The sequence below is a fragment of the Colius striatus genome, chromosome Z (genome assembly GCF_028858725.1).
Source record: "Colius striatus isolate bColStr4 chromosome Z, bColStr4.1.hap1, whole genome shotgun sequence".
Taxonomy (NCBI): Eukaryota; Metazoa; Chordata; class Aves; order Coliiformes; family Coliidae; genus Colius; species Colius striatus.
The window spans coordinates 47359747-47382256 of record NC_084790.1 but is presented as its reverse complement, the minus strand read 5'-3'; the positions used below and the strand labels follow the sequence as shown (position 1 = coordinate 47382256).

Here is a 22510-nt window from a genome sequence, read left to right as displayed (position 1 = left end):
TTTTGTCACAGTGGAAACAGACCCTTTTATCAGCGTATTTAGGTACTTCCTTGTAGCAGACGTTGTATCTACAAGAAGGGCTGAAAGGAGGATTTGGCTAACTACAGGTCTGTCAACCTGACCTTAGTGCCAGGGAAAGTTAAGGAGCAGATCATTTTCAATGCCATCATGAGGCACATAGGGGACAATCAAGTGATCAAATCCAGTCAGTATAGGTTTATGAAAGGCAAGGCCTGACTCACCAAGCTGACCTGCTTAATGAATAAGGGAAAGGTTGTGTTCTCTTCCTAGACTTTAGTAGAGCCTTCAACACTGTTTCCCACAGTATCACCCTGGAGAAACTGGCTGCTCATGGCTTGCTTGGATGGGCCTACTCTGCATTGGATGGGAAACTGGCTGGATGTCTGGGCCCAGAGAGTGGTGGGCAACGGAGTTAAATCCAGTCAGTGGCCAGTCACCAGTGGTGTTCCCCAGGGTTCAGTGCTGAGGCCTGTTTACTTTAACATTTTTATCAATTATCTGGATGTGGGGATCAAATGTGCCATCTATCCCCTTGTAAGTAAGTTTGCAGAGGATATCAGGCTGGATGGGAGTGCTGATCTGCTTGAGGAAGGCTTTACGGAGGACCTGGACCAGCTGGATTGACAGGCTGAGGCCAACTGTATGAGGTTCAATAAAGCCAAGTGCTGGGTCCTGCACCTGGGCCACAACAATCCCAGGCAATGCTACAGGCTTGGGGTAGACGAGCTGGAAAGCTGCCTGGAGGAAAAGCACCTGGGGTTGTTGGACAACAGCCATCTGAACATGAGTCAGCAGTGTGCCCAGGTAGCCAACAAGCATCTTGGCTTTGTAACACTGCTGTTCATGTGCCGCTGTATTAGACAGGGTGCAAATCCTACATATGCTATAGTCAAAGAGACTGTGACCTGTGGATGAGTCCACATAGGTGCAGAGCACCCTGAAGCATCTGTGGCCATGAATAAGCCCACATCCTGATCAGGTACAGCTCAAAGCGTTTGTCATCATGGTTATGCCAACACTGCCACAGGCATATGTCTAAAGGCATTGTAGCTCATGGATAAGGTCACACAACAGATGCACCTCAAAGCTGTGGATAAATCCATGTCACAGCAGGTACACCTCTAAAGAGACTGTAGCTCATAGATAAGGCTCCACTTGGGGCAGGTGCACCCGTAAGAGGCTGCAGTCTATGTATAGGTCCAAGCTGAAGAAAGGGCAAGTGTTTATTGCAATGTTAAATCCTGTAACTCAACCCAAAGTAACCAGGGTGCAGATTGTAATGGATATATCTTTAAATTTACGTAATCCATGACTGCAGTCACTGCTGTGGGAACTACTATAGCAGGGAGCAATCAAACCAGTGAAGGACAAGTCTTGCAAAAAAGCAGTTAAAGTACAGCAGCAAACCAACCTGTGCTAGATTTGGTGCCCGGTCACTTCATGCAACACACCATCTCTCCTGTTCTGACCTCCTCCATAACAGATGGATTCCAAAGTCATGGACTAAATGAACTCGATGGATATTTTAGGTATGTTTGTGGGCATTTTATGGACAATTTACAGGTGTGGTCCACAGACTAAGGGAATTACTATCTGTGTATTACATCAGGAAAGGGGGGAGAAGGTGGTTTATGAGCTTGTATCGGCTAGCCTGGTACTTGAGCATGACATAAATGGCCGGAATGAAATACGGTATGAAATAACGAGCGGAGAACATGCTGGGGTTGGCTGGGAGAGAGTTAATTTTCTTCACAGTATTTAGTACAGGGCTAGGTGGTAGATTTGTGCTGAATACAGCATCACTAAAACAGGGATGTTCTCATTACTGGTTAGTAGTCCTTAAACAGCATCAAGGCTTTTTCTGTTTCTCACCCCACACGCCTATAAGCAGGCTGGGGGTGCACAAGGAGTTGGGAGGGGACACAGCCAGGACAGCTGACCCAACCGACCACAGGTATATCCCTGTCAGTATGACAGTATGCTCAGACTAGAGAGATGGAGGAAGAAGGAGGGGCAGGGTGTTCAGAGTAATGGCATTTGTCTCCCCAGGTAACCATTAGGCATGAAAGACTGCTGTACTGAAGACAGCTGAACACCTGCCTGATGCTGGGAAGTGGGGAATGAAATTCTTGGCTGGCTTGCTTGCACACACAACTTTGGCTTTGCCTGTTCAAAGTGTCTTTATCTCAACCCAGAAGCTGTCTCACTTGAATAATTCTGAATTGCTCCTCCATCCCACTGACAGAGAAGTGAAAGACCATGGGTGTGGTGCCTAGCTGATGGCTGGGGTTAAACCATGACAGGGTGTTCATAAAATCATGGAATAGCTGGGGTTGGAAGGGACCTTTAAAGACCACCATGTTCCAAATCCCCTGCCATGGGCAAGGATACCTTCCACTAGACCAGGTTGCGCAAAGCCCCATCAAACTTGGCCTTGATGTGGAGAGTATAGGTGGTGCTTAGAAATATGGTTTAGTGGCAGATGTGGCAGTGTTAGGTTTATGGCTGGACTCAAGAGTCTTTTCCAACCTGTAAGACTTTATGTTTCATGATATACAAAGGCATTATTCACATCCAATGTCTTGATACTCAAGAGCAATGTAAGACAATCAAGTGAAACATTATTAAATCACCTTGTAGGAGCAAAGCAAGTAGAACAGTTGAAAGATGAGATATACAACAACTATCAGAATTTCACTGCATTTACAAATGGATATAAGGCTGTGGCTAATACCAGCACTCAATGAAGCTTTACATAAGTTTAATGAAGTATAATGTATCATTCCTCTTTCAGAAAAATCATGCTGTGTAGCAAAACTGTTCTATTTTATAACAGATATAAAGAATTTGTAAACAAATATGTAATTGTAAAACTGAAGTTTTAAAAAATCTGTATCATTAAATACATTTCCATTTTTCACAATTTACACAACAGTAAGCTCCAGCAAGTTATATGCAAAAGGGTACTAAGAAAGATTGCAAACCTGGAAAGCAGTAAATTGGGAAAATCCTTATCCAGTACACTACAACTTACTGCAACTTCAAATTCTTTTGTCAGTAAAAGGCAGAATGTTAAACTCTGGAAAGCTTTACTATGTGCACAAATGTAAATTTGAGAAATCAAATAAGAATGTCTAAATTTCAAAATTATGGAAGCCACCACTTACTACCTCCACCATTTATTCTGAAGCATCTCTTAGGAACTGCACTGTTATCTACTGATTCTGCTATATTAGATTTAAAATCATATGTGAGAGGTATTCATAGAATCATAGAATCGTAGGGGTGGAAGGGACCTTTAGAGATCATCTAGTCCAACCCCACTGCAGAAGCAGGTTCACCTAGATCAGGTCACATAGGAACATGTCCAGGCAGGTCTTGAAAGAACTCCAAGGAAGGAGCCTCCACACCCTCCCTGGGCAGCCTGTGCCACTGCTCCCTCATCTGAACAGTTAAATAGTTTTTTCTTATGTTTAAGTGGAACTCTTTGTGTTCCAGCTTCATCCCATTACACCTTGTCCTGTTGCTAGCTACTATAGAAAAAAGGGATGTCCCAACCTCCTGACACCCACCATTCAGATATTTGTAAATATTAATAAGATCACCTCTCAGTCTCCTCTTTTCTAGACTAAATAGCCCCAGTTCCCACAGCCTTTTCTCATATGAAAGATGCTCCAGTCCCCTGATCACTTTGGTGGCCCTTGTGCTGGATTCTGTCCCTCTTGAGATGAGGAGCCCAGAACGGGACACAGGACTCCAGATGAGGCCTCACCAGGGCAGAGGAGAGGGGGAACAGAACCTTTCTCGACCTGCTGGCTACACTCTTCTTGATGCATCCCAGGATGCCACTGGCCTTCTCTCCACACAGCTGGGAACCCCCAGCCTGCACTGGTGCATGGAGTTGTTCCTCCCCAGGTGCAGGACTCTGCACTTGTCCTTGTTAAACCTCATGAAGTTCCCCTCTGCCCAACTCTCAAGCCGGTCAAGATCCCACTGAATAGCAGCACAGTCTTCTGGGGAATCAGCCAGTCCTCCCAGTTTAGGTGTCATCAGCCAAATCTGTCCATCAGCCTGTCCCCTAATCCAGGTTGCTGATCAAGATGTTGAACAAGACTGGCCACAGAACCCATCCCTGTGGAACTCCACTGGCCACAGGCCTCCAACTCAATTCTGTGCCATTGATCACCACCCTCTGGGCTCTGTTATTCAGCCAGCTCTCGATCTACCTCACTGTCCACTCATTAAAGCCACACTGCCTGAGCTTTCTGATGAGAATGTTGTGGGAGACAGCATCAAAAGCCTTGCTGAAGTCAAGGTAGATGACTTCTGCCACTCTCCCCTCATCTAGCCAGCCAGTTACGCACTCATGGAAGACTATCAGGTTGGTGAAACAGGATTTCCCCTTCATGAAGCCATGTTGACTCCCCCAGATAACCACCTTTTCCTTCATATGTTCAGTGATATCATTCAGGATGAGTTGTTCCATCACCTTTCCAGGAATGGAGGTGAGGCTGACCAGTCTGCAGTTTCCTGGATCGTCCTTCCTGCCCTTTTTGAAGACTGGAGTGACATAGGCCTTTCTCCAGTCCTCAGGTACCTTGCCTGTCCTCCATGATTGTTGTATTCCTAATATTTTGTTTCTATTCAGATTGCAGAGATATTGTAGCTAAAAGTGAAGCTATATTTTTCATCCTGAAGCACATACCAAAACTGTACACTAAATGTCAGCTGGAGAATAGGGTGGAATATGTGTGCAATGTCAGACAAACTACCTAGAGAAGGCAGACCAGCTGAGAAAGGCTGGCAAGTCCCAAGGCACAGGACCCTCATCTTGCTGCCAACCTCAGCTTCCAACTCGTTGCATTAGCATCTGAGCTTCTGGGTTCTATCTCAGAAGTCTCATTTCCAGCTTCAAAATGTCAACACAATGTGTATACACACTGACACTCAAGAGGCTACAGTGCTCCCCTAAAAGAAGCACACTTTATCACTTCATAAAGATAGATATGGAATCATAACAGCATTTGCAGCCACATAGAACTACCCAATTTTCCCTTACAAAAAATCAAGTCTAAGTGAAAGTTTTTCCTTTTGATATTATGTCACAACATAGGTCTTATTTTCCCCTTCTTGCATTGAATGCAAAGAGTTCCCCCTTTTTCCTCTCTGATAAAAGATTTATTGTTCTTTACTGTTCATGTTAAATTAACAGTTCAGAAATATTTGAAAGAAAATGCTGATAGAATGTCAGTCTATCAAAACGAAAATGAGTTGTGAAATTAGTGAATTTTATTTTATCTTGAAATAGTTTTTAAAAAATCGTTGTGAATGCCATTTGACATTATCTAAATGAGACTCTTTTAATACATAAATATTTTAAAAGACAAAGCTTTGGTGAGACAAAGTAGAAAAAAGGGAAGAAAGAAAATATCAAACCACAACTTTGCATACTTTTAAATGCTCCAAAGATTTATAAATGTTTTCCTTTTATTCCAGCATAACACAGAATCAAAAGACAAAGTCCTTCACAAAGTTAAATTTCCACTCTGTCATCACTAATCTTTTCAGAAGAGCTAGTAAACACAGCTGCAAGAGTACAGAGAAAAGACAACAAAGGGATAAAGCAAGTAAGAAATCCAGAAACAAAAATCTTGGTTTAGAATGCGATGTGTTTGGTCTGATTTTTCTCCCTGTTGCCTCCCAGGAGACATCATAGTCAAAGGATACCACTCAACTTCTGATAGCTTGACAGCAGGATGTAGCAAAGCAGGCAGTAAATATTGTGGGATGGATACAGAATCCAGTCATTCCACATCACTAAAAGCTTAAATTGTATTAAATTCACTGTATTACATAGTTACGATTTCATTAATTATGTGACAATTCAGTAAGTCAGTAATAATACTTCTTTATACACACAGCTTTCTGGCACTGGTTACTCGTGGAAGACACCTCTGAACCCTATCAAGAGCATCTCTATCACACAGATGTTCGACAAAAACAATTGGTGATTAAATAAGGTCTGTTCAGGTCTGTTTCATAGTTACTACCATAAGTTCTTGAACTATATTACAATACAAAACTTTGACATCTCTGTATTATGTTACACCTGATAGGAAACAAAATTATGTGTTCCAAGTTTATGAGTTCATAGTAATGCGAGACAACCAGGAAATTCCAGGTCACCAGTAGCCTTGCAGTACTGAACAAATTTCTCTGTGCGTCAACTTACCAAAGAGATAATGAAATGCTGTCCCTCTTATAATATGATAACAAGACACTGGAAAAGACAAAACCAGAAATATCAGGGAGACTCAAAAGGTAGATTAGTTTCAAGTTTCCAGTGTTACAGCTGCAGATAGGTTAATCAGTTTTTCACTATGAAGAAGAAAAGAGGAAAGGAATGTTGCGTTCACAGGCACTAGGAAGCTTTTTCCCATTTAAAACTATTTGATTCTACACAGGTAGAAAGAGGTAGCTAAGATGTGCAGGGAGAGAGGAGAGAGAGATGACATGCAGCACCATCAGTGCAACAGAGATGATGACAAAACTATAAGGATTCATTTAGGCAGAGCCAGAGAGACAACTTAAGCAGAGTTTCAGCAGCTTGGAACTTGCCTTGCTGACAATATGGTACAAGGCAAAATTGTAGGCAAGTCTTGGACTGGCATAAGAGGTAACAAACAATCCAGTTGAATTCAAAGTACTATGAATCCAAATCACTTATTTTGGTAAAACAGATCAAGATCTTCAGTCAGTAGACAATTCAGTGTGCCAATTGTGAAGGCAAGATCAAGTTAAAGTCTAACACACAGTTACTGTCTCTCAGCTTTAGACTCAATCAAGTGCAAAATGCTTTGGGGTTTATTGGTGGGGAGGGGTAGAGTGGTTTGTTTTTTTTAATAACTAGTAAGATGTTCACTTCTTGCTGATCTCCATTGCTTTAAATTTAGATCTTCAATGTATTACTTAACTAGGCTCCTTGCCAAGCTCTACAGGATGATTAAGAAAGCTCTTTCTGTTAAGAGAGTCGTCTCACAGCACAGTCAAAGCGTAACAAGTAAAAAATAGTTCTATCTAGTTATAGATTTTTTTATAAAAGAAAAAAATAATGTGTTATTTGACAAAGACTGTTGCATTATGCTACACCTGGCAATTTGTATATCCAAGAGCAGAAATCAAGTCAATAAAAAACAATGTACACGTGTAGCTCCAGTTTTAGACAGGGAAAAAAAAGAAAAAAAATAAAAAAGAAAAAAAAGAAAAAAAGAAAAAAAGGAAAAAAAGGGGAAAAAAAGAAAAAAAAAAAAAGCCCTCCTCAAAGCTATCTCCCAAAGACAACAGAAATCAAAGGTCTGGATTGTATCATGTACTGTTTAACCTGTCCAGCAACAGAAACTACTGGCAAAGGAAAATACTACTCTGAAGTAACTTTCTATATCACATTTTTACACCACAGCCATATCTGTTAAATTTTGTGTAATAAAAACATGTAATTAACGGGTTTGCTCAAGTTGCTTGGCAGCCTAACACAATAGTGTGCTGGATATTCTCTCACTGCTAAGTTATGACACTGTCCTTTTCCCCCTAACTGCATCCTGTCGAACACAAAGACGATCATTACAGTATTTGAACAAAAAACATTGGTCCATTTTGAAAGAGAAAAAGGCAAGAGTTAGTATCTGATAGGATTGTCACTGATTACTGTATTTCCTCAGTGATGCTGGAGAGAATACACGTGAAAGACAAGTGCTTTAAGTATGATCTTTTCTGTAGAATAGTTATTTTGTGGAAACACATTCAGTTTTGAAGTGCCTGAATCTTCACCTTGCATCTCCTTAAAGCCTGAAGACAGGACCATACACTTAACATACCTATAAACTTAACCAGCTTTATTAGGTTTGGCAATAGAAGAGCTTAGTATTGATTTGTCAGATATCATTTCTCTCTGAAGTTGAGTCTATTGAAGTAATTTAAGATGTCTTTAGGGTGAAAGAGGCTATAAAAAAAACACACAGTACTAGTTTTTTACCACCACTGCAAAACATAACTGGAATCTTTCATTCTTACAGTTAAAACAAAGTAAAGGGCATAAGCTGTTTCAGAAAGAACCAGTTTTAGACACACACAAATAAAAACATGGTAACTGAAGGGGAGAAAATAAAACGCAAGCACAAAAAAGTGGTTGTTCTGTCTAAATTCAATTTTAAAACCCCAAAACATCTTATGAGACAGACAACAAGATCAGGTGTTCCACAGTCTTGTCACAGATGCTCAAAAATGAGAAGATGCAATCTCAATCAGAAAAGGTTTTTGTGTGAGTATTAAGAAAATATATGAAAGTCAAAAGACAAATATCAGAAAAAACAAGTTGGCAGAGTAAATAGGAAGCAAAATCAACCAAGATCCAAAGACCTGAGAAAACAACAACAAAAAAATCTATGCTGAAAGATGAAGATCTACGCAGGATCCTAACAACATAGATAAGAAAATCAACCAAGTGCTATCTCAGAAATGGAAATGAATTCTCAAACTAAGGTAGAAACTGCTATCTTCAGAAGATCAGGGAGAAACACAATGAGGTCTTCGCAGGCATCTCATACAAGTGGCTTTGTTAAATCTCCTATCACTACTGCAAAGCAAGGCATGAAAATACAGTAACAGTCCCTATCTGGCAATAAATTTGGTATGCTATACATTAGATCTTCTGTTGACAACTAACCCAAGGAAACAGTAGATTTTGGTCACCCTGTCCTAAGAATAACTGTGACCTGCAGCTTATAGACAAGAGAAAATATTTAGAACAAAAGTAACAAATTAAGAAAATGATATTCAGCTTCATGCTTAAATGTTGAAGTCTGCGATTTATCAGTCAGTCACAGAAACAGTCTAATAACACAACGTACTTCATCACTACTCACACCAAATAAGCTGTGATATTCTTTTTCATTTAAACCCAAACACACTACTGTTTCATGAAGAATCAAAAGAGGAAAGAGCACATGAACTAATAACCGCAGTTCAGAAAAATATAGCCTCTACCCTGGTCAGAAACATTTGCTCTTCCTAATTTTTCATTTCTAATACTCCTTACATTCTTGTATTTCAAAGCATTTACTAAAATCTTTACCAAAAAAAAAAAAAAGTGACTTAAAATTAGGAAACTCTGTTCACAAGGGGCACTGGAGTCCTAAAATCAATTTTCTACTCATAACCTAAATTTTCCAGCTGCATCCATGATTGTTGTATTCAGAACATGTGAGAGGACAAGTATTATTTTCAGGTTCTTCTACACACAAATTGTGACTGTCAAATTCTGTACATGCAGAATTTGTGTATAACTAGGCTTTTTTAGAGCAACCAAAATGGCATCCTCCTGCTTATCTCACCATTTAAAGCAAAGAGATAAAACACCTTTTCACATCAAAAGAACTCAAAACATAACTTAACGCAAGAACACACTTTACACACTTTATAGCACATCTCACTTGCTTTTCACATAGGAAGAAAAAATTACATTGTTAGACAGAACAGGAACCTGTATTAACTGAACAGTATCTTCAGACATGTTCCTGTAGAGAACACCAAGAATATTCAAATAGACAAAACACATGCATAAACATATCCACGCTCAAAATTATAGCTTTCTAGGGGGTTATCAGAAGAACTGTAACTTGACATTTTATGTCCACACAATATATTAATGTACTTCAGTGCATTGTGCAAGCCAGGTGTTTTAAAAAACTACTAGGTTAGAGATAGATTAAAGTTAAATTCAGGAAAACCTAAGTTGACTGGTATGTTTCTGTTACCAATAATGTCACAGATCTCCTCTCTTAATCAAGGGCCACTTATTATTTTATTTAAGGTTATAGTTTTGATTCCTTCAATATTTTCTTGAAATTTGATCACCATTTTTTTTCTTTTACAGCACCCACACAAGGACAAGACTTTTGGTATAGTGCTGCTAAATTGGATCTCTTATTTCTGACAGTGATGCTTTAAAAAATCCCATCTTTTGATACTTTCATACAATTGTATCCACACAGCAGTGGAGCTGAGGAGGCAATCCAGGTGTCATAGAAGTGTTATTAAATATCCCTATGAAACTAAGACAACAGTATATATAAAACCAAGGAATCAAAAAAAAAAAAAAAAAAAGACAAAATACACCAAACAGAATATCCTCTGTAGAAACTTCAGCATCTGAAGTCTCTGAAGAGTTTGCTGTTTCTCAAGGACACACAATGAGTGCGAAGTTCCTATCACTAATCCCAGTTGTTGCATGCTGCTGTGGAGTAATAAACTTGAGAACGAAAATCACAGGGGATTTGCATGACAAGGTGGGTGGAACACAAGAGCAGAAATTGAGACCAAATAATTTAACAAAATTACAGGGGACATGAGTTGTTGACAGGAAATAATGTTGTTCTGATTTACATCAGACAAAGGAAGGATCCTGCAGAGAATTGAGTTAAGCTAGTGGAAAAAGTCAGTGCTACATGTAAATGGGAAAAAGTAAAGCCAGGAAAACAAAATTAAAATAAATTAGAAAATTGCAGTTTTGTGTGCTTTGCATTGTAGTCACAACAATAATTTATCGATTTTTTATGTAATTTTAACATTCTGATGGATAACTGGCATTGTTAAAAAGCAAATCAATTAATGCTTCAATCTAATAGGAAAGTAAAGTAACAGCATTTCTAAGCTTGTGGGCAATTTTGGCAAAACCACTAACTTAAGAAATGGAAAAACTAAGATACCACTTTTAAAGTAAATTTAGTGTATCAGCAGGTGAAAATAAATCTCAAATCACTATGTTAAACATGACACATAATGGCATTACAGTCAAAACTGCATCAAACTTAAATGGAGCCCTTTATGAAAAAATTAAAGAAGAAAAAGAAAACTACTAGCTTCATTAGTTGTGACAAAGCAAGTAACAAACAATGTTAACAATACGAGCTGTCAAACCAAGAACCACCTGTGCACTGAAGGAAAAACCCAAGTCTGTTTCAATCAGAAGTTACTATCCTTAATGCAGCTCTTCTTCCCACTATTTCTAACTAAGCAGACAAAAAAAAAAAAAACCAAACCATAAAGAACACAAACCCAAAACCCAATAATCAACCCCTCCAAACAATATCAAAAATCCAAGCAAACAAAAAAAACACCACCACAGCAAATTATTTTGGAGGTAAGCTAAGTGACTCAAAAACAGCTAACAAGTACACAGTGGACTTGAAAGCTGGTTTTCCTTATTACTCCTAGAACACAACCAAGGTCATTCTAATCACCACTGAGCTCAACAAAGGATTTGACATGTAAAACGTGAAGTTTGCACTTTGCCTTCCAAACCTGATACAAAACAGTCAGCCAGTTTTATGACAGACTGTAGACATTATCTAGAAATGTTACTGCAATTATCTGAAGGCATTAGTAAGAAGTTGTGATATGGGCTACTGACATAGGAGTTTTATCCCATGTCAAATATTGTAGCCCTACATCCATCAGTGAGCTGCCTTTTTTTTTTCATTTTAGACCCTGAAAGTTACCACAACATCAAGAGAAACAAAGACAGAAGGACAAGTTAATCCTTTCAGAAAACGATTTCACAGTTCAAATAATAGCAAAATATACATCTAACAAAGCCTTTTAAATGACCTAACAAACAGGTAACAATGCATGAAAGTATGTAAAATAGAGGTGAATTAACTGATCAAGACGTTTTACACTCTATTAGGCCTACAGAAGTGACAGCTAATGACAGGAAAAGCATTCTTTACATCATTGTCTCTTCTCTCAGAGTGCTGCTTCCACTGTTTAAGCAAAGAAAACATCTACTCTAACATGCACATCCTTTCCCCTGCAACAACATGCCCTGTCTCCTGTAATAGTGCCTATGATGACTTAAAAATTTAAGAAAGGCTCTAACAGGAAAAAATCTAGTAATTTTCCAAGATTACATAAAATTTGGGGGTGTTTCACATTTTAGATAAACACATCCTGCTCATGCAAACACCTCTTTAAATGAAAAGAGACGGCATTACAATATTACACAGGAGTGGACACAACTACTAAGCAAAAGTTGACCACTCTGTGCCATCACACAGCTACTATTCCTTCAATGCTGGAAGATGTACACCCCATCTTCTCAATTGATTCAGATCAATATACTAGAAACTGGAAATTAAAGATTTTTTTTTAATCCTTCTTTGGTTCCATGTCCTCAGATTTTTTTCTTCCACACACTCACCATAAGGCAGAGACACACATCAGACCTGACTCACATCTACACAACTCCTCTTTCTCACTGTAAATCCATTGCCACCGCTACAGAAACCTCAGAGAAAATTCATCATGAAGGACACAATCATTCTTAAGAACCTTTTCCGAATCTCATCTGTACAACTAGCTCTACCATCCTTTCTCCTCAGTTTGCAGCAGAGAACAAAGTCTATTTACTATTCTCCAGTTTTGTCATCATTTTTTTTTCCTCACCAGATGACTCCAATAACACATTCCCAAGAATTAACTGCATCCACAGAAGAGACGGTTATAGTCTCTCTACCTTCTTTTCTTCTCCTCCTAAGTATGGCTTCCCAGCTGACTCTTCTACTTCATACATTAATTTTCAGTATTTCAGAAATAATTATTTTCATGTAATAACCTACTCCAAAGAAACTGCACCTATGTAAGAGCCACATAAATAAGGACATTTTTCCTTGGAAACTGTTTCCTTTCTGTCTGATTTCTCAAAATGCATTTTTAGTTGAGACACTAAGCAAAGACTTAGAAATATCTGTAAGGTTTTACTTTTTGCAGAGGTTTGGACATTTTTATGTACCGAATTCCAAAATGTTCACCTACAAAAAATAACAGTTTTCCTCTACTGGAGATGGAGGAAAGGAGTATTCAAGAGTACATAATGACCGTTAACCTTGCTATCTTTTCTAGAAATACATGGAATTAGTACAAATTGACCCCTCCGTTCTGTCAAAGTCACAACAATCCACGTACACAATATTTTCATTTACACTCTCTGTTTCCATTTCTACAGCAATGAGTCTGGCTTTGCAATTATTTTTTTTACCTCACCCGCCCTGAAATCAATGTATAAAGTACAGTATTAGAAGACTTTCAGTTGGAATTTTCCATGTTGACTATAACTGCATCTCTGCAAACTTAATGCAGCCATCCATAATTTCAAGAAGCCTTAGATCCCTATGAAAGATTTCCAGCATTTACAAAAAAAACAAACCTAGAGACAAGAAAACAAATAAACACCGTATTTTCTTTGACATTTGGGAGGCTTCATGTAGCTGATTTCTCTGCCGTGGGTCAATTCCTCTGCAAGTCTAATTAAAAAAGCTCATATAATTACCCCAAGATTTACAAGACACTGCTTACCAGCCACTTAGAGGCAGAACTGAATTAGCAAAAGGAAAAGAGAAGGCCCAAAGCATCTGTTTGACAAAGAGAAAGCTTCATCAGCTCTGGAAGCATGACTGGAGCTGGCTGCATCTGGCAGTAAAATTTGTTCTATATTCCCATATTCTTCTAAACAGATTGAAGGAAATACATTCACCACCACATGGGTTTGGAGCCTTTGGTTTAAGGCAATAGAAAAGACACTGCTCAGATAAATTCATGGAAGAAGATGAAACACAGGCTCTTAGCAGAGCACAATCAAGAACTGTGATGCGACTGTATTTTTTATATAAACAAAACTATTACCTATTTCAATCCATACTAAATTATACTCCGTGTTTTCAGAAGTTGAAAGAAATGACCAAGTTTTTTCCTGATGTTTCTTATAAATATGATGTGCTCTTTGCAATTAAAGCTTTGGAATCTTTGTGAGTACGAAAGTAACTGGACATAAAAAGGTTGTAGTAAAATGAAATAGGTGTATGTATTCAGGATGAAACAAATTAAAGGCTTAGTTCTCTCTTAGAAGCCTGAGCACCAGAAAACCTTCCATAATCAATTCAAAATAAGATTTATGTAAGACTACATATTTTCTTAAGGCTTATATTTTGAGATTCAATTCAAGCTGCTTCCTGGCTTTTTTTAAACACAGCATGATGGTGCATGGTACTGAACACAACTACATCAGGTTCCCGTGGAAAAGGAAATGCTTTGTGTGTCCTTTAAATCAAGCTTTGAAGCAAATTGTGTACAAAAAGAAAGGGGAAAAAAATCCACCAAAGTTGCACCACCTTGGCCTTTGATTTAAGCATATGCTGTTTCTTATTGCATGACAAAAGATACAAGGAATAGTCTCACAACTCTAGAATTATTATTATTTAGGACTTCTTAATGGTAAGAACGTCCACAACTAGCATAAAACAACCAACTCATTTATTCTGCAGTGTACTATAAAAAGCAAATGTTAGAAAACTCCGAGACTCCATCCGACCAGTGTTTACTAAAAAAATTAAACAGGGGCTACACTCTTTTCACATGTTGTTTCATATATTTTTCACACGTTGATTCCTATCACAAATTCATTACACTATTCTCTAGGCCAGCTGCATGTACAACAGATGAAGATAAAAACAGAGCAATAGAAAAACATAAGGGGTGTGAGGGAACACTACGAAGACGGTCAGTTAAGGGTCTTAGGAATACAACTGGAGTATAAATAAGATTTCTCCCTCCCTATCTTCCTCTCAATAATAGCACATCAACTTGAATGCTTTTGACCATTTTTTTTTCTCTAATCTAGGACCAGATTCTATTGCCAGTCTTGAGGTACACATCTTTAAAAACAATTTATTACTTCATTCACTACAAGTGAAAATTGGTATTTGTGGTACTTAGACTATTCACTATACAGCTTTTAATACTCTTAAGTGACCATGTAGTCATATGCAGGAGGTATGGAAATATTATGAGAAATATTCTCAGTATTAATGCAAAATTACTTTGTTAAAGTTATAGAAGATAAACAACAACAAACTCACATCAAAAATGTTTGCAGAACTCAACAACCAGCTTTCATGTTGAGGTTTAAGCTACCCGTTAATCTGAACGGACTGGTGTTCAATTCTTTTCAAAAGGCAGAAATCCGGTTTACACTACTTAATGGATTACAGCAGGTTTAGCAGGAGGAAATCCGGTTTTGCTATGAAGATCTACCTCTTGAAACTTTTAAATCCTCTCCTTTAAAAGCTGTCAGCAGCAGCCCCAACCTGTGGCAGAGATTCTCCTTTCCATTTCATAGTCAATTAATAGAAAAGTTTCAGGATTAAAAGACTAAGTAAGATCTCAGAAACTGTTATGAAAGTTGTTCACTTTCCACAGGAAAATACAATCTCACAAAAAATGGATTCTTAAAAGACTAAGAGGCCCCATAGAGTTTTAGGACTTCTCTAAGCTACATAACAACACAAGCTATAGATTCTCCCTGTCTTCAACTGCCTAGTAGCAAATGTCACACCTGGGCAGCACCAGGTAGGAAGCTCTGATCAGAAAGGGAACCCTTCTGAAAAGTTCAGATCTGTGTAAGTTCAGAACACTTTAAACATTATAAATGGTTTTGCATGACTTAAGAACAACGATCCTAAATGGAAAGTGGCTTTCCTCTTCGTCCTCCTCCCATTGAAACACTGCGGATGTAAAGGAAAACAAAAGAAAGGAAGTATATTCATCGCTGAGAACGACTTGAGCAAAGCGGCTGTCTAAACAATGGGCCAGAATGATGTAGTTTGAGGTGGTGCTCCATTTTGGTAAAATAGTAAAAAATTAACTACACCCTACACTCGACTGCTGGCACATGCTCTGTGTGAGTACATTTTTCTCCAAAATAATAAAAAAAAAAAAAAACCAACTAAAAACCAAAAAAATCCCAAATCTCACAAGTCTTGAGTCTTCAAACAATATAGCGGTACCGCCACTTTGCCAGAACCCGCACACCCATTTTCTTGAGTTTATGAACGCCAGCGGAAAAGTCAGTCGAAAGAAAGCAGACTTAAAACGGCCACGCTCCCGCCTCCCCATTCCACAAAGTATGCCGCAAGCAGCCGAAACTTTCTCCCCCAGGTAACGGCCGCCTATTCCCCGTCTCTAGAGCGCTGCGAACGGAGAAAACCAGCCCGCCTCGCCACCGCCGCTGCTGCCTAGCCAGCTCCCCGGGCAGCGCCCGCAGCCGCCGACCCCCGCCGCCGCCTGCGCGCCGGGAGCCCCGGTGGTGCCGCGCCCATCCGCCCACAGGTGCGCCCCGGCGCCGGGCCCGCCGGTATGCCCTCGCGTCTCGCGGCAGGTGAGGGCAACTTCGGCACTGGGGAGGTGGCCGGCGCCGCCCGCACGCCGCTACCTGCAGCCCGCGCCGCCGCAGGAGGCCCGGCTCGTCCATGGCGCCGCTCCGCCGCCCTCACGCCGTGCGGCGCCCGGCCGTGCCGAACTGCCCGAACCCCGCGCGCCGCTCCGCATCCCCGCAGCTGCTGAGCGCTGACATCACGGCTGCGCTGATTGGCGCCGCCGCGGCACGTGACCGGGCGAGTTCTGCACCCCGGCAACTTCGGCGCGCGCCGACGGGGCAGCCCCGCGCACGGGCCCCGGGCACAGTCCGGTCCGCGGCGCCGCGCACCCTGCGAGGCCGGGGTGCCTCGGCCGGGGCTCCACCGGTCGCCCCCGGGGCGCAAGCAGGTGCCTCCTGACCTTGCCGACAAGAGGACGGAGCGCGACGCCGCCGCTTCCCGTATCCACCGGGCCCGGCCCGCTCGCCGGCACCGCCAGGCTGCCAACCTCGGCCCGGCACCGTGCCGGATCGAAGCACGCAAAGGTAAAAATTGCTTAGTGCAGGCATGATGCGGAGCGCTGACCCACGGCATCAAAATAAGCAGTAAGAAAATAGCATTCCTGTCATGTGCATTGTCACAGTCCATCTCAGCTTGTTTACCTTGCTCCGTATCATTTTCTTTACATTGAAGGCAGGCAAGAGATAACTAATAAGTTTTCGTTCGCTTGCAAAATGCGGCAGTAACAACACATTGTAATAGCACTTTATAGGAAATTACTCCCTATGGGATTTCTCATTGGAAGCGGGTGAGGAGCCGTGGAGCCAGGACCGACTGACTGCCTCGAGGGTGCGGAACGCCGCAGGCTGCCCTTCGCGGCAGGCGGTGACCTTGTGCAGCTCGCCCAAGTGCCTCAGCTCAGCTGACCCGACAAACAAGGAAAACACCTATCAAAAACTAGGTGCTGAATTAGAAAAGGTTACATCTGAGAACATCGATTCGAAGGAGGAAAAAAAGTATTAGACTTTTCTTATCAGTTAAGCTGCCGATTAAACAAATAATTGATTTTTTTCCCGAAAACCTGTCATCACACTATTAGCTATTCACCCACTGACAGTCTAAGATGAGGATTATGACAATCACACCTTCAAATCTAGTATGAAAAAAATATTGATTCCCTGTCAGATTGCATCATTTTGAGAAGTGGTCATGTACATTCCACAGTGGTAAAACCTGCCAGGGGCAAAAACATTTAGAAAATGAAGGATTTCTGAAAGGATAATTGCTGAGCAATAACAGCTTATCTGAAGAACAGATAAGCTGTATTTCCCTCCCTCCTGCTTTTCTTCATATGACTGAAATGCATTAAGACTTTTTACAATGAAAGAAAAATTTAATCACTCTCACCAAACTACATTTCTGAGACCTCCTACTATATTATTATCTAAAAGTCAATTTCTGGCAGTTACACACGGGCATTAACTGAACATGTTTGCCCTTCCCTATCTCTCTGTGTTTCCACCTCCAAATGCATCCATAACATCAGATCAATGGCTTAAATTTAGCCACTACCCATTTCAGTTACACAATCAGAGCTTTATTTCAAATCATAAAAAAAGAAGTTCTTACTGACCAGAACTCCACTTCCACAATAGGCAGACAAGAAAATCACATACACAGATTTAGAGATTCGTAAGCCAGAAGAGAGTGTGAGTACCATCATGTATGACCTCCTCTGTAACAAAGACTACTCAACTCCCCTGAATTAATTTATTTTGTAAATATGATATCTCTTTAAACAGCATGCAGAACCTGGTGAAAACTTTACAGAATCAAACTGAAAAGTAACTAGATCCCTCACTTTTATGAAACAAAGATAAAACAGAGGTATCATTAAGGGTATACAGGTATCGCACTTGGGTTTCTCTCAATGTTATTTTCCGTTTCTAAATGTTATCTTTGCTTCCTTTTCTTTTAACACTTTAAAACTTCCTCCCAATCATTCACATCCCTGTTCCCTCACATTCTCTCTTTTTTGTATTTCTCTGTTTCCAAAGACAACTGAAGCAAATGAATCACAATTCAAATGTTGCTGCTACACTTCCACTGAGGACAGCAAAAATGAATTTGAAGCCGTAACCAAAGACTGCCAAATTTCAAGGATGAGAGGCAAAACCTTAATATTTGTCTGAAGACAAACCACCAGTTTCAACTGCAAGACTGTTTATGTGTATATACCAAATCTAAATACATATCTACATGTTTTCTTTTAGAAATACAAAATGTCCCATTGCACACAATTTTCCAGTTCCTTTAAAGATAAATAATAGTAAAGTGTAACTGGTTTTATTCCAACAATTATTTTAGCATAACAAAATATACACAACCAACTAACACAGATGAATGAGAAGCATTCTATCCCACCTAGCTGAGAGATGTAAAAGGCATGGAAAAAATCCGTTAATTCATTCCATGAAAAACATCACCAAAAAGTCCTACCACCAAGTAATGTAGTACTGACAGGCACAGACGCAAAAGATTCACAACCTAGTAAACCACCTCAGGTATCACAGAAGTTGTAATTGTGTACATGGATTATTTACAGAAACAGTAAGCAGGCAAAGAAGTCACCTACATAAACTTTCAAACTACAGACAGAGTACAAGTATGACATTGTTTGCAAGAAACTAAAGATCATTGGTACAGCTACTTAAATAATATGAGAATGAAGCAAACAGGAGTCTGCTTTCCAGTGGAAAATGAGATTAATCCCAAGTAGAAAAAGCACAAAACTAGCATTCAATGAAAAGTGCGTTCACTGCCAATTCTAAAAGTGGCATTTTCCTAAGCTTATGCTGCAATTTATAAAGGCATATCAGAAGGTACTGAAAGGCAGGCTTGCAACTAATAAGGCAAGCGTCAACTGATTTTTCTCTCACTCTGTGACTTTTTGGATATCATTTGAATCCACGTGTTCAAAATAGCAAAAGCCTGCTGGTTTTGCCTGGGGGCTTGCATTGCTTTTCAGTTTATTATTTCAGTAATATTAACTATTAAAACTATGGCAGACAAGACCATGGTATTGGAAAAAAGTTGCGCTTTGAGAGGAAACTGTAAGTATAAGCATTCTCTTTACAGTATTTTAACAATGCTATCTTTATATACATATGAAATACTGCAAACTGCCTCACAGATTCCTTGACATCACTTGCAGCAGAAAGGCACAATTCAGTTTTACATGCATCAAAATATAGCACATTTACAGATTATGAAGGGAAAAGTTATTATTTTAATTTTTATATTTTATAAATATTATAAATATTTTTATATTTATACTAGAAACAGGGATAACAAAAAATTGGGTTTTTATAAAATGTATTTTATAATATTTAAGAAATAGTATAAATAACCTGAGCTTTTTTTTAAAAACCCTTCTCCTTTCTAAATGCAGCATTTGAGCTGATTAAATGTGAAGGATTTTTCTGACTTAATTTAGATACATATCCCTAGACACGTGCCTAAAGCTGTAAAGAATCATGGTAGCATATAGTTTTCAAGACCATTACAAAAATTTAGAAAGTTTTTTCCCTTATTCAGTTGGGGTTTTTTAGCATTAATCATACTGCTTCACTTAAAATCAGACTACTGACTGACAAAACTAAGAGAATTTATGTTACCGTGATTATGGAAGTCGCCTAATTACAGCACAAAACCTGAGCATGCAAATACATATATATATGGGTATGTGACTACAGTTTCACAATTTAGATTTAACTTTTTATGTTTATATATATCCCACTTTTATACTACACATGGTGTTAGCATATGATAAATCATATTTATTCCACACCATGGAACAACTCACATGCCTTCTAAATCTATTTCTGTCAGCATATTTCCTATACCTTAAATACTTTACAGTGTCAAATTACCATCACTGAGTTTTTAAAATAATTACTTACCAAATGTGAAAAATCTAATGCTTAGAATAGATAACGAGCAATGCAATAATTGCCTTGCATTTGGATAATCATGATAACTTGCAATCCAAAACAATAGGAACTGATTTTCCCCAGCACTGGTAAAATGGGAGCTTTTCGCTGTAATTTTGTCCACTGATAAGCTATTCAAGTTAGTGGAAAAATTTAAATATTCTAAGTGCCATATTTTCAGAAGTCCAGAGAAGTAGACAGACTGTAACTACAGATAACCTGTTTTTACAAATATAAAAATAGAAAAATATGGAAGTGTTTAACGCTCATTCCTGTGCAGCCTTTAAGCATATCAGAGAAGAGAGAAACTGCTTGAGCACACCAGAGCATGCCTGATTGGATGTTGTACTTCACAGTCCTCACTAGACACAGGAGTAACTAAAAGCTTTCTATTCTCCAAGGGTACATGGGGCTGCAAGGACTGGGTCAGACTCTAGTTACACGTACTAATGTTCAGTAATACTCATTTTAACCTGCTTATTATCCAAAGAAATGGTATCTCTTCCTCCTTGCAATCAAAAGGCAAATTTCAGGTTTAAAATAGAAGACATGCAGACGTACAGAAACCTCATCTCAACCAAAAAAAAATGTTTGGCACACGTATGTTCCTGATCACAAAGGAGATTTCATTTCATCCATGCAACCACAGGGACTTGCAGACTCAAAAGAATATCAAGTGTTCCAGGAAGAACACTTCAGAGCTGACTCTATAAAGCCTTTCAGAGTCTATGGCAGGGTAGCTTCCAGTCCTCTATGAGTGAAACATGAATCAAATTCCTGCAACATCTTTGACCATCTCCCAGAGGTGTAGCCTAACCTGATTATTTATTTTCAAGACACACCACTGGTCTAAAAGTTTTCAAATACAAAAACTATACTGAAACCTTCTGAAGTTATTTTTAGGGATAGAGCATAAACTGTCAAGGGATGATATTATAGTTCCCCAACTGTAGTAACAGAAATGTAGCCACCTTTACCTGACACACCAAAATAATCTGCATATGAGGAAGAAATCGTAATAGAGAGGTCAAATTTCTGTTCTGTAAAATTCTGGATATAGTTTCAGCTCCTAAAAGAATTTACACACCATGTTTTACTCCTCAACCTTCGTGTACATATATATCCACACGAACCTTTCCATTCTATCACTCTGCAATGTTGTGGGACAAACGGATCATCATGAAGTTATAGAAGCATGAAAACCAAAGCCATGTATGATATTGTGAGCTGAAGATGTGCACATATTTCTTAAACCAGTTCGAAAAAAATCACTGTGGAAGTGAAACAAAATGAAGATAGTCTTCAAAGAATTTTATACGGAACAAACCTAGCCATTTTACATAAATCAGAAACTTATAATATCGCTACCTACTGTTAGCATGTGCCAAGGGTTTTCTTCAATGCAGTGGTTTTAATGCTTTCTGAGGGGAAAAAAGCCTATGGGAATAAACTATCCATCTGCCTCTTGTTCCTCTAAGTTCTGAAAGCTCTGTTGCTCTGTGAAGCATCACAGAAATCAGCTACAGCATTGGTAGTGAGATGTTTCATCAAAAATAGCAGTAAAAATTGACAGACCCACACTTAGCGCTGTCACTAAGATAAGCACAGCTGTAATCCACCCCAAGCAGCAGATAACTTTTTAGTCTGTACATACAGACTAGCAGGCAGATCTGTAGCTCTACAGTATATGCAACAAGAACTTCCTCTTACACAACCAGAGGAAGGCTTGGGGTTTTTTCCCAATATTAACAGGACAGCATATTTAAGTATTTAGTCAGTGAGGGAATGCAGGCCAGCTTTATCACAAACTATCTGAACAGAGTAATGGAAATACACCACTTGGTTTTCATGATTTCTTTTCCAAGACTTCATTCAGAAGCTATGCAGTGATACCACGTAACTTGCACATTACTTCAGGAAACAAGGAAAGCAGTTCTCCTAATTTTAGAGTGTTAGGACCTAAAGATGCCTCGTTCAAATTTTCAAGATTGATAAACACAATTAATTACTATTAACATATACTGCTATTCTGAGAAACTAATTAAACAGAATTAACAAACATCCATAACACTGTCATTAACTACCAATAAGACATCATAATTCATATAGACACAGTAAACAATACCCTGTTTAATATTCAAGGTGTAAAAGTTACAGTATTTCTTTTACATAGACATTTATGTCCCTGTATACAGCTTCCTAATGTTCCTTTTAAGAGCTTAGAAAAAGCATGGTATAAATGCTCCATGTGAA

The 22510-nt window shown here is 39.2% G+C and overlaps 1 protein-coding gene across 6 annotated transcripts in view; it reads right to left on the bottom strand.

The window, feature by feature from the left end:
• Nucleotides 1-22510, bottom strand: part of MAST4 (microtubule associated serine/threonine kinase family member 4) — a 303567-nt gene that overhangs the window by 181584 nt on the left and 99473 nt on the right. The window contains exon 1 of one of the 6 annotated variants that reach the window (XM_062017224.1): nt 16343-16431. The exons of 3 other annotated variants lie outside the window; for them this stretch is intronic. In XM_062017224.1, the coding sequence (XP_061873208.1) occupies nt 16343-16381 (39 nt within the window). In that variant the 5' untranslated portion in view covers nt 16382-16431. Of the gene's footprint in view, nt 1-16342; nt 16432-22510 lie in introns of those variants that run through there. 2 more of the 6 variants (XM_062017220.1, XM_062017226.1) reach the window with 2 other exon arrangements.